At 38.9% G+C, this 19,441-nt stretch overlaps 2 protein-coding genes across 14 annotated transcripts in view; both read right to left on the bottom strand.

Moving 5' to 3' along the window:
* The window catches only part of LOC124260022, a 138,350-nt gene extending 126,662 nt beyond the window's left edge, over positions 1–11,688 (bottom strand). For 3 of the 7 annotated variants that reach the window (XM_046694252.1, XM_046694251.1, XM_046694254.1), the window contains exons 1-4: positions 11,391–11,688; positions 8,482–8,569; positions 5,238–5,351; positions 4,878–4,934 (exon numbers count right to left, since the gene is read on the bottom strand). In XM_046694252.1, the coding sequence (XP_046550208.1) occupies positions 4,878–4,934; positions 5,238–5,351; positions 8,482–8,565 (255 nt within the window). In that variant the 5' untranslated portion in view covers positions 8,566–8,569; positions 11,391–11,688. Of the gene's footprint in view, positions 1–4,877; positions 4,935–5,237; positions 5,352–7,319; positions 7,343–8,481; positions 8,570–11,390 lie in introns of all 7 variants that reach the window. The other 4 variants (XM_046694258.1, XM_046694256.1, XM_046694257.1 and 1 more) reach the window with 3 other exon arrangements.
* Positions 11,689–17,242: 5,554 nt separating this feature from the next.
* The window catches only part of LOC124260024, a 31,831-nt gene continuing 29,632 nt past the window's right edge, over positions 17,243–19,441 (bottom strand). For 4 of the 7 annotated variants that reach the window (XM_046694266.1, XM_046694264.1, XM_046694263.1 and 1 more), the window contains 2 exons: positions 18,305–18,437; positions 17,243–17,317 (listed from right to left, as the gene is read on the bottom strand). In XM_046694266.1, coding sequence (XP_046550222.1) covers positions 17,275–17,317; positions 18,305–18,437 — 176 coding nt within the window. In that variant the 3' untranslated portion in view covers positions 17,243–17,274. The other 3 variants (XM_046694265.1, XM_046694267.1, XM_046694268.1) reach the window with 2 other exon arrangements.

Raw genomic sequence — 19,441 nt, 5'->3', positions numbered from 1 at the left:
TGTTGGAAATTTAACACATCTCTTCTACGAGATCATGATTATGTTAAAATGGTCAAAAACGAAATTGAGGAAACCAAAAAACAATATGCAACTCATTCTGAAATCAGCGGGATTGATGATATTGATTTAAAGTTGAACATAAATGATTGCCTATGTCTGGAAACTTTGTTAATGAATATTAGAGGTAAATCTATCTCGTACAGTTCTTTCGTGAAAAAAGAAAGAAAGGATAAAACTTTGGAACTAGAATCTAAAATAAAAGATCTAGAAGATACGATACGTGGCAATTTGCAAAACATTGATGAAACCCTCCTTGCCGACTTGTCAAAGCATAAGTTAGAATTTGAAAAAATTAAAGAACAGGAAATTAAAGGAGTGCAAATTAGAAATAGGATTCAATGGTATGAGGAAGGAGAAAAACCATCTAAATATTTTTGTAATCTAGAAAACAGAAACTTTGTTAGTAAGTCTATTACTAGTCTTATGTCTGATACAGGGGAAGTCATTACTGATGGAAAACGTATATTAGATAAACAAAAGGCCTTTTATCAGGATATATTTTCTGAACAAGATTGTATCGAGGACCATGAAGGTGCACAGATGTTATCAGACATGAACACCCCTGTCCTTCCAAAACCTTTACAAATTGAACTGGAAAATCCTATTAATACCAGTGAAATTCTTAAAGCAGTTAAATCAATGAAAAATAATAAGAGTCCTGGCATTGACGGCTATTCAGTCGAGTTCTTTAAATTCTTCTGGCTGGATTTGGGAAAGTGGATCCTTCGATACATAAATCAATCATTTCAAAATGATCACTTGACTTTGACCATGAATAGGGGTGTCATAACTTGCATACCTAAACAAGGAAAGGATAGAAAATATTTGAAGAACTGGCGCCCTATATCTTTGTTAAACGCCATTTATAAGATTATAAGTACATGTATCACTAATAGACTGAAAGTTACACTTGACCATCTGATACATGAAAATCAAACAGTCTTCATTCCTGGTAGATGTATCAGTGAAAATATAAGACTGTTATATGATATCATGTTTGAAACTAGAAAACAAAAAAAGAAAGGCCTTTTATTATTAATTGATTTTGAAAAAGCATTTGACACAGTCTCAAAAACATTTGTTAACAAGGTTTTACAAAAGTTCGGATTTGGTCCATACATGCTAAAATGGATATCTATACTAACGAAAAATGCTACCTCCTGCATTATCCAAAATGGACATCTATCCGAATTCTTTCCTAATAACAGAGGCTGTAGGCAGGGGGACCCCGTCTCGCCATATTTATTTTTATTTGTAGCAGAGATCCTAGGTATCATGATTCGTGCAAATGCAAGTATTAAGGGTATTATCTTGAATAACAAGGAATATAAACTAGGTCAATATGCTGATGACACCCAGCTCTTCCTGGAGGGCTCCGATGTCAGCCTAAAGGCTGCTATGGATACGCTTTCTCTCTTCTACCGCATGTCAGGATTAAAAATAAATATAGACAAGACAAAAGCCCTGTGGATTGGAGCTATGGCTAACAGTAAAGATATAATATGTAGTGAATATGGGCTGGACTGGCACTTAGGGAACTTTGAGGTTTTGGGTATTGTTTTAAATGCTGATTTGAATGACTTGTGGGTTATCAACACCAGGAAAAGGCTAAAAGTTATATCAAACATTCTTGGGAATTGGCGAAAAAGGAAGTTGACTATTATTGGGAAGATAACTGTAATTAAAACATTGGCTGTATCTACTTTAGTACACATTTTCACATCTCTCTCTAATCCTCCTAAATGTTTCGTGGATGATATTGAGAAAATGTTTTTCACTTTTATCTGGAGTGGTAAACCTGATAAGATTAAGAGGATGACTATGAAAAAGGATTACGGGGAAGGAGGAATTAGGATGATTGATTTAAAATCCTTTATTGCTGCATTGAAACTAGCCACTATTAAGAGGTATTTCAACAATGGCGCTAATAACCCTTGCAATGTTCCTATTCGTCAACTTGCTCAGATTGGCTCAAACATTGATCAATTCTGCACTGTGGACAACCCTTATTGGAAAGATGTTCTTCTATCATGGAAGAGATACAGAAGCTTATTCATAACTGATGAGAATGACTTGTCTAAAATCCTTTCTGAGCCCCTTTGGTTTAATCACCAGTTTGTGGATTCATCCTTTTTTCTTAAAAGTTGGTTTGAGTATGGAATCACTAAAGTTAAAGACCTCTGTAAAGCCGTCGGTCTTCTCTCTTTTAATGAGTTCAAGAACAGATATCCAGTTAGAGGAACATTTCTAGACTACAATAAACTTTTGAAAAACATCCCTGTCTCATGGAGACATACTGTCAATAATTCTATTAATGAGACTCAAAATCTGGGTATTAATGACATAGTGTATGAACTTATTACACCTTCAAAAGGTTGTAGAAGGTTCTATGACAAATTGATTAAAACATGTGAGCTACCTGAGGTGTGTAACAAGTGGGAAAGTATGACTCAGATTGCATTGCCTTGGCGTATTGTTTTTACAAACTATAGAAAGTGTACTCGGGATGTTAAATTATTGGATTTTCAATTTAGATTCATCCACAAGATTATATATACTAAAAAAGAATTGTTGAAGATGAAATTGATTGACAAAAATATTTGTACATTTTGCAAATCAGAACCAGACGATATTATCCATGTTTTCGTATCGTGTGAACATGTACAGATGTTCTGGAGTGAACTAAGGATTTTTATTAACAACACCTTTAGCATTGATATTGAACTCTCAGAATTCAAAATCCTATTGGGATTTAACACTGGCTATGATTTTATTAACAACATTATTCTCGCTGGGAAACGATTCATATATATCTCAAGTATAAACAACAGACGGCTGCAAATGACAGGATTTCTGAAAATAATACAGAATATTGTATTTGTCGAAAAATAACAGGCTTAACAAATTTCACAAACAATGGCCTCATAGCTTTGTTTCGAACTTTGAAAATCTGCAAGTCTCTGGGCCAATAAATAACCAGCTCCAACATGCCTACGACCCATGAGTTGACTGTTAGAGGTTTGCACGCTGTCTTTTTATACTCATCCTTTTACACTTTGAAATTAATAACGCTTCTGTCAGCGATAACCAGGTTTTAACATCATATAAATATCCTATAATAATAAGAAGAATAATAAGAAGAAGAACAATGACAAGAATATTAATTACTCAACAAGCAGGTAACCCAAGGGCTTGTCGCTGCAGTCATGTACTCCCCGACTTATGTACCTATACTTTCACACTCTGAAAACTTGTAATTTGTTGTTGCCAAGGTATAACCAGCTCCAAGTGCCTTATCCATTGAGTTTGCTACTGGAGTAGTGTACTCCCTGATTTTGTATACCTATATTATCACACTTTGAAAATTTGAACTATTTGTTGCTGATGTATAACCAGCTCTTACATGCCTGTAACCCAGAGAGTCTGTTGCAGGAGGTATGCACTCCCTGACTTTGTGTACCTATGTTTTCATACTTCGAAATAAGTAACTTTGTTGCTGATATATAACTAGTTAGAACATGCCTGTAACCAATGGATTCTGTTGTTTGAGTGGTTCACTCCCTGACTTTATGTACCGATGTTTTCATACTTCGAAATAAGTAATTTTATTGTCGATGTATAACTAGCTAGAACATGCCTGTAACCCATGTGGTTTGCTGCTGGAGTTGTGCTTTCCCTGACTTTGTATACCTGTAACTATACTCTCTCACTTTGAAAATTTGTAACTTTCTGTTACCAATATGTAACCAGTCCCAACATGTAGTTGTGTACTCCCCGTCTCTGTATACCTATCTGAAATGAATAAAAATATTACAAAAAAAACCAACAACTTTAAAGTTGATGTATGGCGTTATTACAGCAAAGGCTGGGCGGAAGGGCAATTGACATGATTCAAGCACTGTGAGACTATTGAGAAGAATAATTGCAGTGCAATAATATTCCAATTATGTACTTGCAAAAAATATTTTTTCAGAAGTGAGCAGAATAGGCTTATGAAATTAAGTGTTGGTATGTGTGGCATATTTGGCTGTGTTCTAATAGAGATAAAGTGCTATTCTATTGGGACAGCTAAGGACACTTGCGAGGACAAAGCGGAACCTGATCGCCCTTCGTTCACAACTGAACCTTTTAATCCCTCGAAACAAGCACCACACAAGATTTGCCAACACCCCAGACAAGGCGTAACTGATACTGGTAGTATGAGCGAGTGCAGCTGAATAAGGCGTGTTAGCTTGCGTAATACTGCTTTCTTTGTCAGGCTCTTCTGATAAGAATAATGAGGTCACGTGAACGTTGATTTCAAACGTACTAAAATGTGTGAAAATGAAATTACATGAACGAAGTAATTCACATGATGGAAACATATGATCATCCTGCTTGAGCACAGGTAACATGAATATATATGAACCGTTCATTTACATACCCCTGCTATCCGGTATTATACATACATATCTAAGGTGTGTAAATGTAGTAGCGGACGAGGTTCCAGTTGGAAGAATAACGCAAAACAGCTACTGGGTTGTGAGTCAACAGCAATCTCTTTATTGTGTAAACAAAGTTTACTAATCAGTTTCCAACTCTGTAAATATTATATAAAAGTACTATTAAAATATCTGATAAATTAATTACACCAGCCATATCACATAACATCTATGAATTATACATGAATGATATACAAAAGGGAACAGTAGATTTAGTTAAACTGATAAGATTAACTCGAACAGATTACAATGTATGCTTAGGAAGCTGACACATTACTGTCTCCACAAATTGTCAAGATATATAGTCAATATATACAATATGTGCACCTGACTTACCACTGTGTGGCAATGAGCTGGCAGCTTATTAAGTTGGCAGTGTCCAATCGGGATATTCTACAAATGTTACACAATGATGAGCAACCAGGAAAAATGGCAATAAAAGTATAGGACATAAGTTCATGGATTAAAAGAGAAATTATATTACCTTCAAAGCTGGTAGAATATCTGAACATTTAAATATACTTATATACTAATTATGAGCTACTAGTCAATAACACACACTCAATGGCAAGTTAATTTGGTGGTTCAACAGAGAAATATATCTTATCAATGCATTAACTTAATGCATTTAATTCATATACAACTATACAGACATATATATAAAAACGTAAATATGAAAGCCAAACACAAACTGACCTTATATATACATAAATAGAAGTGAGGTCCACAGCCACAGTCCACAAAAAGCCAAACTATTGGCTCAGCATTACATGTGTAGGACCTCTGACTTGTAAGAGTAGTATCTGACAACTGCTTAATGAAATAAGATTGAACTGTAGGCAAGGAGACTTACATAATAAGGATATGGGACAAGGCAGACAATGCAATGCGCTTATCATTAGAGTGACAGTGGCTATGGTGAAGTTAAGAGTTATATAAGTGCTGGAGTAAATCTATTGTTACTTTATGCATACTGTGTAAGTGTTATAGCTTGTACAGGCACTTAATGGCCTAAAACATATTTCTCAAATATTTACAAAACAAATATAAAATCATCTCGGACACATAAACATTTGCAAATTTGAAAATTTACATGTGTTTCCCCACCTTAGTAAGTTTACATGTTTCCAACCCAAGTAAACATAGAACGAAATCGGAAATGCAGCATATTTAGTTGATGTGTGATTCAGCTGAGAGAGTTGACTCAAAGACAAATCCAAGATTCCTTGCCTCCTGTGCTGGATTTATGACATTGTGAAATGATGGAAGACTCAACTTCTGTCGGGCAGATTTGGAACCAAAGATCATCAGTTCCGTTTTCTCGCTGTTCAGCTTTAAGAAGTGGCAAGCCATCCACTGTTTAATGTCTTCTGCACAGAGTGTCATCCGACTGAAAGCCGAGCTGATAGATATCAGGTCGGTGGGTTTGAATGCTAGATATAGTTGCGTGTCATCTTCGTAGAGATGTTTGGACAGACCATGACGGCGGGCTATATCTCCCAAAGATGAAGTATATATGGTGAATAATATCGGCCCTAAAACGGATCCCTGAGGTACACCATAGCGAAGTTCTACATTCATAGACAAGCTATTCTTCATCTTCACAGCCTAGGTGCGCCCTGATAGATATGATTGCAGCCAGTCATAAGCGGAGCCGTCAACACCAAATCTCTGGTTTAGGGTCTGCAGCAAGATGGTCTGGTCGATGGTGTCAAATGCAGCCGTTAGGTCTAGTAATACAAGAATGGCAGCTCCACTGGTATCTACAGCTTCCAAAATGTCTAACAAGCGCAGTTTCAGTATTGTGCCGGCATCGATACGCTGACTGCATCACTTCAGCGTTGCCAGTGGCCATAACATGTTGGTTTAGCCTTTTTTGTTACAACTCGCTCCAATACATTGGATACAGATGCCAAATTGGAAACTGGCCTGTAGTTGGGTAGAAATTCTGCATCTAGGTTAGACTTCTTTATCAAAGGCGTTACTAAGGCTTGTTTCATGTTACTAGGAACAGTAGACTGCTCAAGAGACTGATTCACAATGTGTGTGATGATTGGCACAGTTTCATCAAGACATTCCTTGAGCAACCACGTGGGGTAATGGATCCAAACTGCAAGATTTGGCTGGTGATTTCAGAATGATCTGTTTAATTTCCTGTTCTGTTGAAGGTACAAAATTAGACAGAGGTTGGAGTGGGGCTTGAAAAACACTGAGTGTTGTACTTGAAGGTCGAGTTGCTTCGAGACTCTAACGAATCAGTTGTATCTTGTCTTGGAAGAACTGAGAGAAGTCCTTTGCTTAAGCATCATTTGACTTAGTGCTGGTAAGAACCTGTGATTTATATTTGAACAAGAGTCTATTTGTGATCTGGTACACCTCCTTTTGGTCCTTAGCCCTGTCGATAGCATTGACAAAATATTCTCGCTTTGATTTCGTAACCAAAGCTGTGACTGAGTTTCTTGCCGCGGAGTGAAATTACTACCCATCATTTTCCTTTCAAGTTTATGTCATATAACCTGCAAGTTGTGATCAGAAATATACCTAAGGCTTTGAAGGTTAGCATGTTATTTAGCGGGCGAGTGCTTGTGATTTGAGGTGACATGGGGCTTAACGTCGTACTTGAGAATATATCCCTCATAAGACGACGTGCATGCGTATGCATGTGTGTTTGCTTATACAAGCCCAGACTTCAGCTGATTTTATAGTGCTAGCTCACTGAGATACCATGCCCCAGTTAAGTACAAATACTCAGACACATTATACTGACTCCGAGCTCACCGGTCTTGTTGTACCCATTAATGCTGAAATATAATAGTGAAAATTGACTGGGTTTCTAGGAGTCAGTGTGATTTAGTTTGCCTCTAGGGTATGGATGCCAAAACATGCAGGTTTTTTCCGGATCAAATGTGTAAATGTGTCACCAAGTTGGCCAGTGTTCATGTATGTAAGCCAGTGTTGTATTCTGGGCGATGTTTCGGCTTGTTTGTTTGTTTCGTGTTTATTTTATGAATTTTTAGTTAAGTTGTGACGATACTGGAAGGGTTATGTTTCAGTGTCTTCCTTTCTGTCACAATTTATCAATTATGGGTTTTTGTTGAAACAACAACTCGACAGCTAATAACGTAACAGTAACATGTAAAATACATTTGCCAAAATGAATAATTGCAACATTTCCAAATGCATCAGTCAACTACCCACGAATCCCGCCCCGCTGCATTATTGGAAACAGAGTTATTCAGAATGGTAACCAAATAAACATTCAGGAGATAACAAATACTCGTTTCAATAGTTCTTATATCTTTCACTGTTGTGTTTGCTTCATATGCGGTTACCGCCCCTACTCGACCAATTTACACTGTTAGATCACCGAGGGTCTAGCAATGGATACAGATTGAGGATTTTCGTTTCATTATTGTGATACATTTTTGAAGCAAGTATACAAATTTCGGGGTGTTGTTGAAAAACAACCATTACGTAACAACTAACAGCAAAAAGGTAGTATGAAAACCGCATATCCCGTACCATAATTCTTATAGACATTTGGAGATAAAATCTGAAATGCATAATTTTCCTGTTCAGGTACTGTCACTTGTTTTGGTCGCCTCTTATAAATACAGGTTTGGTTTGGGTCAGTTCTGACCTTCAAACCATACGTTTATATTTCTCTATTTAACGCTGCCAACAGAAATATCTGAAAATGTCTAGTTCAGTGATTGACAACATGATCATTTATTGGAATCCAATGACATACATCGATCCGATACCGTTAGTCTCCTCTTACGACAAGCTTGGGTTGCTGCAGACAAATTCAAACCCAGAACTTGACGTTATATAAGAACTAGTGACAGTCCTCAACATATGTCATAGACGTGCAATCGAAATTCTCATATCAGACATATTATAGACTGTTTACAATCATCTGCTTTACTATTATACTTACATTATCTGTTAATGAGGCCCAGGAGATGAATGAGGCCAACAAAGACAGCAGAGAGACAGTGGCCACAACGCGTCGTCTTCTCATGTTCCTGCCAAGGAATTGTAAAGTGACACAATTAAGCCCACCTATGAACATCAAGGTTACAAGATATGGTTTCTGTTCAACCAATGATATGCAGCCTGGACCCATTCCATACTATAGCCTCACACCGGAAGTGACGTCACATTCCCCATCTCTCTAGTCACCGACAAAGCGCAGGTTCCTCTCGTTCCTTGTTAACGTTATTTGATTGGACTTCTAGTTCGTGTGTTAGGACATTCAAATTGTACTTAAAGCTAAGAGGCCATCTTAAATGAAATGGATGAAAAAGTGCATTTGACACGTCAAAGAACTGAATTTGGCTTAATTTGTCTACTTCACCAATTACGTTGGATAACGTTTTGATGTCTGGAATATATATGACTTTTTCATATGGACTCTTTGAAGTATTGATAAGATCAGCAGATCTACAGAATGTCATTCGTCACCACTCGTCCCTTTCTGTAACCTTTAAGAAGACTTTTCCCCTTCTCGACGCTTGTTATGTGCGAACATACGACAAACGAATCCTTTATGGCATTATGTGATTGTTTAGAAAATCATGATTTTTTCAGTATATATATAATAAAATTCCACTGGGAGTATGTCGGTTAGGTTACTCGAATGTTCAGTTTGAGAAATATTCAGTTTTCATTTTCTTCTTTGGGATTTATTGTAGATGATATGTTTTGCATTTTCAATAAAACAAATCCCATTTGTCCAGGTTTCGTTGGAGGACCTGGGCCCTTATTCTTTAAACGTTCGTGGCCCTAATTCTTAACATTGATCGAAGCCAATGTGTTAAGAATGGGCTTAATAAGTTCGTAGGGTTTCGAGAATAGCTAGATAGACATTTTGAGTCCATGACATCGGTGTACTCTTTGAGGACTGAACCACCCCCATCCAAAACCCAAACTCCATCCCGACTGCACATCGGTATTACTTATCAAAATATACTAACCACATAAAGAAACTGTGCATTGTCAAAATATTATCCCAGTTGATAAGTGCGATAACAATGTCAAAGGTACATATATACTTTAATGGAGGGATCATGAGACCATAGCAAGTCGGGAGAATTACAATTGAAAAGTCAATCACAATGACCACACGAGTCCACAAGCGGGACAGGGGTCAAACGACCATGTCACAAGCTCAATAACGGGTATGTCCACTATTGGCATTGAGAACAGCAGTGCATCGACGACGCATAGAGCCTATCAAACGTGCAAGGAAGGCTTGTGGGATGTCACGCCAGATTCTCTCAAGTTCTGTTGCAAGGCCAAGGACGTTATCTGGCGGATGAGGAAGACGGCGTAGACGTCGATCCATCTCGTCCCAAGCATGCTCTATCGGGGAGAGATTCTGTGAAATTGCAGGCCAAGGCAGTAAGTCAACGTTGTGGTGTTGCAAAAAATCCATAGCAACCCTTGCCGTATGAGGGCGTGCATTGTCCTGTTGGAATGTTAACCCAGGGCCATGACGTTGCAGAAAAGGAATTGCCACAGGTCGAAGAATCTGATCCCTGTAGCCCACACCGTAAACGTTGTCGAACTGTGTTGGGGTGGATACGGTGAAGTCCTGGGATGGTTCGGGCAGTCATCACTGCAGTCTGAAACCTGTGGCGAAAATGGGTCACCCTTATCCATCTGTCCTGTCTTGGCGTTGTTACACGTGGACGTACAGAACGTGGCCGATCGATGACGTCATTTGTTTTCTGGTAGCATCTCACCAGTGCAGAAATGGTGTTCCGGTGGCAGTGGAAATGTGCAGCGTCTTGTCGTTGAGACATTCCCCCACGGACCATCCCAATGGCCTCATGACGTTGTGCAGACGTGAGCCTTGGCATGCTATGCGTTTCAATAGCCGTTTACTTTTTTGAACGATCGCAAGGGCAGGGATGGAGCTTACAAAGTGACAGTATTGTGTGGCATTCATTTGCTCTGTTTCTCTTTCCCGGAATTCACGTGCAACAACGTATTGCACGTCTCAAGGACGAATCCACTGACGTCACGGAACGTGGCACGTGCATGCATGTTGGATACATGTCACTAATCTCTGAGTTTAAATCCTTATGTGTCTACACAGGTTTGATAAATTTAGATTTTAAATTTTTGTATGCACAGTTTCTTTATGTGCCTAGTATACTTCTTTCTAGTTATTATTCTATTATACTTGATGTTCTGTTATTCCCATCACATCAAATGGGCCCAAATAATCGAAATGTGCATTATCAAAATTGTATAAATGAAGATGATATTTAATAAATGTAGTCGTTCAGTTTTATGTATTGAGTGAACGATTTCCAGACGATAGCGAGCAGACACAAACTATCAGTGCACATATCGGTGTTGATAACGACAGCTTTCGAAACTGCTTATATAACCTTTTCCTTCACCAGGTGTCGGGTAGGCGTTATTCAGGTGACGTATACTTTGCAACAATATCGATGGAAATACAAAGAAAGAAATCTAACCTTAGGGGTTTTGGGATTTGTTTTCAAAGCAAACATTTAGCGTTTCGCTTAGTCTGTTTCACAGTGCCTGAACATTGTTTTCCCCTCTGCCTAGTCCTTACTGCAATGTTAAAGCACTAAATGAAGCAACTATAGATTGTCTGTGATCCCACATGGGCTCCTTATCAGTTTGAAAAGAATTATTTGCTTCTACACAAATTAGAAATATTCAGACACAAACGTTAGTCTACCGTCCGCCTAGTAGGCGAGGCCGCCATTGTGCAGTCTTTATCTGAGTCAGTGACGTATACAAATAGAACAAGGATGTTTCTTTATTTGTCTTCAACCCGTTTGCGTACATAGAAATAATACTTACCTAGCTTCACGGACAGATCATATATTGTAAACCTCTTCCTTTTCAATGGTATATCTATGTATATACATGTACCACTGTATTCACCGACAAGGTTAAAGCGAATTTTCCCAATCGTCCTTGAACATTGATCTAATTGTGCACTGCACATGTGCAGCTGTTGGCAAACGCTGTGCGATAAATGCTAAGTAGGTTACTTCCTCAATTCCTTAAAACATGTTTTAAGCAATGGCAGAGTTGCGTCCCTTAGAGGTCCTGGGAACATTTGAACGCGGGTTCGAATGCCAGTTTACCCTACTGATGTTTCTGCTTTTATCAGTACCAAACCCAATCTCGTCAATTTCATGAAAGTCGTAACGTCTCACGCGTCTAACTAACTTTCTGCTTGCAGTTTTATATCTAATTTACATGAAATGTAAATCTGTTGAAAGCGGTGCTAAACCTAACTCACTCACTAACTCACTCACTCTGCCAACGTCAACAGTTCACTTTACCAAGGGGGCAAGGATTATGTAAAGCATAATTAGACTGACAGATTACTACATTGTAGATAAACACATTTGAAGAACCTGATATAGACACTGAAGGAATGAAACAAAAATATATGAACCTGAAAATGTACTTCGTTCCTTATCTTTACCAACTAACGGAAGCAATCAAGAAGGATACGTCAGTAGTTCAGGATTTAAGTTCAAGATAAAGACAAGGGTGTTGGTAAAGTCACTTGTACACATTCGAGTTCTAATGTATATGAAATAAAAATCTGTTCAAATCTGCGTTAAACCTAACACACTGACTAAGTCACTCTGCTAACGTGAACAGTTCATTTTATCAAGGGGCGATTATTATGTAATGATGTTTAATTAGACTGACAGGTTCCTACATTGGAGATAAACACATCATAAAGAACGTGGTATAGATACTGAAGGAAGGAAACACTAATATATGGACCTGAAAATGTACTTCGTTCCTTATCTTCACCAACTAAGAGAAGTAATCAAGATGAAGGAAACGTCAATAGTTCAGGACTTGTTCAGACTTGAGTAAATTAAGTAGTTTCTCAGGGAGGTCAATACAATGAAGATACTTCAGTATGCAGAATGTCATATGCCTTTTTGTAATCAATCCAGCACATGGAGAGGTTGCGGTTATATGTTTTAGCCCCCTCCAAAATAACCTTTTGACAAGAAATTGATCCTTGCACCTCCAACATCCCTTCCCTGTTGCCTTATGCTCTCTGTAAATTTACCATTGGAATTATTATGTTTTACAGCTTAAGATAAAAATGTAGCAGAGAGGGTTCTGGTGATCCTGGCACAGTCAGGCTGGTAAGCCTCATCATTAGCTCAGGGCCCTTGCCCCTTCTACACGCAGCCCAGATAGCCAGGAAGCACTGCTTAGTCGAACCCACCAAGCCTTCTGCATTGCCCAGATTGTCAGAAGGGATATGTTCTCGGTGGAGAACCCGGGCACTCTTTTGATCTGCGTCAAGAGATCAGGAGGTACCAAACCAAGGTCACCGAGAACAACGGGGAGTCTGAAGACAGAGTAATAAGGATGCAGACGAAACATTTCAAAGGGGAGGTCCGCATACTAGTATTTAGCATGTTTTTCCTTGACCGTGTCACTTTTTATTACATGTGGATCAATCAATAAGTGGAAGAATTTGCATGACTCCATCTGCTGTTAACAAATATCATTAAATACAGGGACGGTGAGGTAGCCTAATGGTTAAAGCGTTCGCTCGTCAAGCCGAAGACCCAGGTTCTATTTCCCACCTGGGTACAATGTGTGAAGCCCATTTCTGGTGCCCCCCGCCGTGATATTTCTGGGATATTGCTAAAAGCGTGTTAAACCATACTCACTCGCTCGCTCAAATTATTTATGCAAAATCTGATCACAATTACTTTAATTGTTCGATCGGCATTCTAGAAGTTGGTGAGCCAATGATATAGCGTGCGGCTTTATGGATAAAGTTTTTAACTTTGTTTTTAACTGTGTGAGAACCTACACCAAAACGTTGCTCTTTGCAATAAACAAGAAGTTCTTATCCATAAAGTTGCATGCTTTATCGCACACTTACTTTAACTCAAAAGCTATGTTATAGGGTCCTTCAAGATACTTGGCGGTCAGTGCATCTACTGTCATACAGTTACACCAAACTCACTCACTCACTCACACACCCACCCACCCAAACCCTCTCTCTCTCTCACTCACTCACTCAATCAATCACTCACTCACCAACCCACCCATCCAAACCCTCTCACTCACTCACCACTCACTCACTCTGTCATACGTTATTCCGATTGTCCCCAACTTGTTTGTGGAGTACGCACAATATTACTACATTGTTGTCATTGGAGATCAGGTCTCATGTTCGCTTGGAGCAGGCCTCAGTAAGCTAATGGGAATGGTTGACTGAATGCGGACAAAAGTGCGTGGTGTCATAACTGATCACGTTGTAAGGCCCTGAAGAGCTTTATTACTTCGGTAAAGATCAAGAACTGTTGCGACAAGATTACAACTTAGGAAGGTAAGTTAGTTAAACGTCAATATCGCCAGCATATTTGCAGTTGTTTGTTAACTGATTTTTGTATGCTGATAGGAAATTATCTCTTTTTTTACACGTGTCAATGTGGTCGAGCACCGTTGATCGTTGCTGGGGTGGCCACGTGTGTCAGAGGTAAATCTGTCACCACATTGCCCGTGTTACTGTTGTAAGTTGTTGTTGCGGGTGACGTTTGTTATGAGTCTGAGATGCTACTAGGGGATATCAAAAAGATCTAATTATTGCCATGAATTTATTCAGAAATTATAATGAATAATTTTGTTGCTTATGTTACTGGGATAGCACCATGAAGAAGTGACGTTTCGGCCCAGTAAAAACCGTGTGCAGCATTTGAAGCTATTATACAGGTGTATTGAACATTATGTGCACCTGTCAGATATGACTGAAGTTCACGACTTTTCCCCTCGTTTGTTTTGAACACCTTGAAAAGTTGATTGACATATTTAAGAAAGGGTAAATTTATATTCTTCCAGATACCTGATTCATTCTGCATGAAAACATTGTGAGCTGTACTGACGCCACAGTGTTATTCCACTGATTCAAGAACACACACACACAAACAGAGAGAGAGAGAGAGACGCACACAGATAGACACACACAGACACACACAGACGCACTCACGCACACACACATTTTCATAAACCAATGAAAAACAAGAACTTCACTTCAGCGGGACTGAAAAAACAACTGAACTGAAATTGAAAGGTGACAGGTGTCACTGAGTTGAGTGAGTGAGTTTAGTTTTACGCCGCTTTTAGCAATATTCCAGCAATATCACGGCGGGGGACACCTGAAATGGGCTTCACCAAATGTACTCATGTTGGGAATCGAACCCGAGTGTAACTAAGGAATACATTAAAGATGTTGTGGCAATGTTGACGTGGTGTGTTTTCGATATACACTAAACGCGGATGAAACGTTACCCTCCTACCTTTATGAATTACTGAAAAGCTATCAAAGATATGTTAAAAGGCATTAGTTTACCAGAAAGCTGAACAACACAGCTTTATGCAAATCACGAAAAATAATTCTCAAATGCATTCATATTTAGGTTAAATGCATCTTTTTCAGAAGAGTTAAGTTGTCCTCTATTCGTCCATGCCGAAAACATTTTCTGCTGATATGCATTAGTGAAAACAAGTAAAGCGTGTCTTTGATATTGTGTAAAAATGTTTAGTACTTGTTGATCCCTTCCTGGCGCTCTGCATCAATGGGTACAACAAGGGCTGGTCGGCTCGGAGTAAGTATAATGTGTCTGAGTGGGATATTCATGCTTATCTGCGGTATGGTATCTCAGTGAGCTAACATATAAAACCAGCTTAGGTCTAATGATAGTTTCAGTTGTAGAAACCTGACTGAAACCTGGATTCGTTAGTTTCAGTTTTGTAAACTATGCGGAAACTCGCATTGTCTGTTTCCCCATACTGAAACCTAGCGGAAACCTACATTACCCAGTATCCATTAGGTTTCCGCAAGAACGGAAACTAAGTTATTTTTGCTGTGTGGGCTAGTACACGCAGCCACACATACACACGCATGCACGTCGTCATATGAGTAAAATATTCCTAAGTACGACGTAAAAAAAATTCAACTGGCCTAAAACAGGTGATCGAACGAGCCGTACATTGTCAAATGATGTCTGTCAACAGTAACCGGTTGGATAGGTATATTCCAATCTTGGTGCGTAATTGCTACTATTACTACAACACGAGGTATCTCACCAACAGCTCGACTATTGAAGGTTTATCCTCCTAACGGCTGTTGTTTGTTTCCTTGTGTGTTAGTGAGGCAAAGCATGTCAGCATGTTAATGTTTAGTGAGTTAGATACCAACCACAGCAATATCATAGCGGAACATACTAAACTTGCCAGCCACACGATACAGATAGATAATAAGACGCATTGTAAGTATTTACGCAGTTTATTTGAAAAAGGAGTGCAAAACACATTCATACATACACTAAGATAAATAAAACCTACAAAACAAAGACGTTTTCCACCATCCACAAGACATCTTTAACAAAGAGCAGAGTCCCCGGTATGACTCCGACTACACCATGTACATTTGTACATTATAAGTTGTTCACTGGTATCGAGGGGGGCTAGTGTACAACGTATTTATCTTACCGGATACCTCAATGGTAATTTTGAACTATTTGAAGCACGGGTATCTGATGGAGTACCCGACGACAAGAAAAACAAAATGTAGAGTTATCTCCCTTGCATCGATTTGCCTTCGCAAAACATCGGTAATTTCCATGCATCATACGTGATTCAATGTTATTCGAGATAAAGAATTACTACTACGAGGTACCAAATGAGTTTGGCGCTCCAAGCAGGGTACATAGAAATTGTTGCTCGCTTGTAAGCGGGGTACATTGAAAATAACAGAAGAGCGCTTAGCCAATCAGAAAACGACAGTTATGTGTGAGGCAAGATAAGTGTTTATGAACCATTGTCAAATATTGATGACTTATATCAGCCAAAGGCACCCGCCTTTAAGGGCGCCTTTTTATTTGTTATATAACATATACAAGCCGATTACGAACAAGTTAAATAAAAATCCTTCGTGTCCACATCCATAGGTCATCTCTACTAAAGGCTCAGTTGATTGTACGAGTCCGACTAGTATGAGTCCTGAGATCAGTTGATAGATATACGTACTGTGTTTCCATCATGTTAGATATGCATCAAAACAAAACATACTAGATCTACTTACCATGCATCTGACATGGCTATCTTGGAATATATACTGTAGAGATGGTCTTCACAGTATCAAGGAGACCCAGCTGGTATTGGTGGGGGATTTGTAAACACGGTTGTGACATGGGTTTTGCATTAGATTAAACAGCCCAAGCAGAGCAACAGCTAAGGTCTCGCAAGAAGGCAAAATGAGATGTATTTCGACCTGTAATATAGGCTTCTGTCTGTCTCAATAAAGAATATAATTATAGAGTCATAAGTGGAGAAAAAATATTCGGGTTGAAAGGAAAAGCGTTGCTGTTCTAAAAATGGAACAAAGGGGGTTTGGGTTTTTTGGACAGTAGCAATAAATATTATTTTCCTGGTCACATGACGACATGATTACATGTCTATTGCACATTAACACTGTAACTACAGTGTGCATCTACTACACCGGGCCAGTAACAGTAGAGTGGGACATTTGTGCAGGTAATTGCATATATTTTCCCAGAGGTGCAAACTGTAACTTGCGCGTTGATTCACCGTCAGGTTTTCATCCGTATTAACTCCTTCATAAAAGGTAGCAAGACGCGCGTGGAATTTTGGCACATGAGGCATGTGTCTGGTTTATAATGTTCTACAGCATGATCTTGCCCTCTCCTTCATCCGGTGTAGAGTCCCTGCAACACACAAGCAATAACAGGTTTAAACACTGCTAGTTTGATAGTATAAATGGTCCTCACCACAGGGCAATCACACAGCCTGTGTTAAGGACATACACACATATACATACACATATATACATAGTAGAGAACGAGTGAATGTGGTTTTACGCCGCCTTTATCAACATTCCATCGGGGGACACCAGATATCGCCTTTGTTCACCCAGCAGAAAATGGGTACCCGGTGAGATAAGTCATGTGACTATTAACCGTCTAGCGGCAGCTTACGTTATCCGGGGTAATAATAATCAGTTTATGAATACAGCGTCCAGTGAGCAGCTAGTCAGATGGATACAAGGCGCTATATAAATGAAGTATTATTGAATTAATATTATATGGTCTTCACACAGTGTACCCAATTGGGGAATCGAACCCGGTTCTTCGGCGTGACGAGCGAACGCCTTAACCACTAGGCTACCCGACCGCCACTCGTATACAACAGGTAAGACAGGCCAACCATCACCGCTATATGTAATACTCACCTGGGGCGTAAAATGATCGTCCTCCTGAGAGGGTACGTACCGCCCAAATCATTCAAAGTCATTTTAAACTCCCCACCTTCTTAATCGTAGAATATGTGTATTTTTAACGGATGGCTAGATGTGTGTAAATTGTTAACAGCTGAAGTGATGATGTAAATCCAGCTAGGGTCCATGCAGGAAGCAAATGTACTGTAAGTTCCAATGGTCCCTAGTATGGTGATCTACCTTCAGTTGTTGGCGATCTATAGCCGGTTTTCTATATTGTATCGTCTTGTATAGTTAAAATGTTTTAAATTCAAGTACTAGTTTACGATTTCTATCTCTGAGAATCTAGTTGTTTTACTGTCCTTCGTTGACAGATTTTTATAATTTCCTTTTAATAATTTTAATTTATAACTTCATTTAGTCACGATATGGCTGAAATATTGCCAAAGTGACTTTAACTTTTAACTCACTCACTCACCTGGGGCGTTGCCTTTGTCCTCTTCGCTTATACAGTACTAGGACTACGATGATGATAACGATGAGGATAACGACAATCGGAACTACATAAGCTGCAGGATTCATCTTGCTTCCTCCCTCTTCGGGCACATTATGTAAAGGGAAAACAACACCTAGGTTTAAGACCGATATTCTATTTGGAAAATGGCCACCAAGTTATACAAAGATAAGGGTGCTGAGTATTTGAGACAGAGTGAGATAGAAACATGACATGTATCACCAACACGATACAGATATCCGCTCCAACAACCACCACAACCTTGGTAAAGTTTCACAATATGCAGGTTTTAATTAACTTTTTCGTTGCAAGGATTGTTTTCATTTCAAAACACATCTCAAACAAGGCGGTTGATATATTACCATATTACCATACTAGCTTGCCATAAACAGCAATATCTTACCAGATTTCATGTTTGTCCCGCCTCTGGTTCATCACAATCACCAACACTCAAATGCATGCAAATTTTGAACCTAATTTGAGTTTCAAAACAGAACATAAATGATAAATGAACTCAAATGAACGTTGACTTTGTGTTATATTCTTTATTCGATGCCGCAATCACATCACAAATTCAGTACCGCCATTTCGCCAAGTTTCATGGTAGCATAGACAAATGAAAAACGGAGATAAATAAAAAAAGAAGAGGATACTACACTATATAGGCAGACAGACAGAAAGGTTTAGCACAGCGCAGATTTAGAGCAAAGCAAAATATTCATAATTTCAGATAAGGTTCGCGTCAAGCATTGTCTGTCGTCACAAGCTATAATAAGCAGGGCCCTTATAAGAATTCTTAACTTTGATCGTAGCCAATGTGTTGAGAATTGGCTTAAGAAGTTCTTAGGGCTACGAACGTTTCGAGAATAGCTAGCCTGATGGGTAACTGGAACGAGTCTAATATTGCTATGAATTCTCACCATCAGTCACTACAGGCTAGATTACGATTACTGTTAGTAGAGTAAGTATAATGCTTTTTGGATCTGTTCACACTTTGAAATCAAAGAGATTTACCTTTCTAAAAGATGAAATCAAAGACTGTATGTAATGGGAGAAGGCAACAATGGGATATAACGGTAAAACAAAACAAAATCACAACGC

The sequence above is a fragment of the Haliotis rubra genome, unplaced genomic scaffold (genome assembly GCF_003918875.1).
Source record: "Haliotis rubra isolate DU_JTF1 unplaced genomic scaffold, ASM391887v1 Scf748, whole genome shotgun sequence".
Classification (NCBI taxonomy): Eukaryota; Metazoa; Mollusca; class Gastropoda; order Lepetellida; family Haliotidae; genus Haliotis; species Haliotis rubra.
The sequence above is the reverse complement of the archived record's forward strand: the minus strand, read 5'-3'. Positions and strand labels throughout refer to the sequence as shown.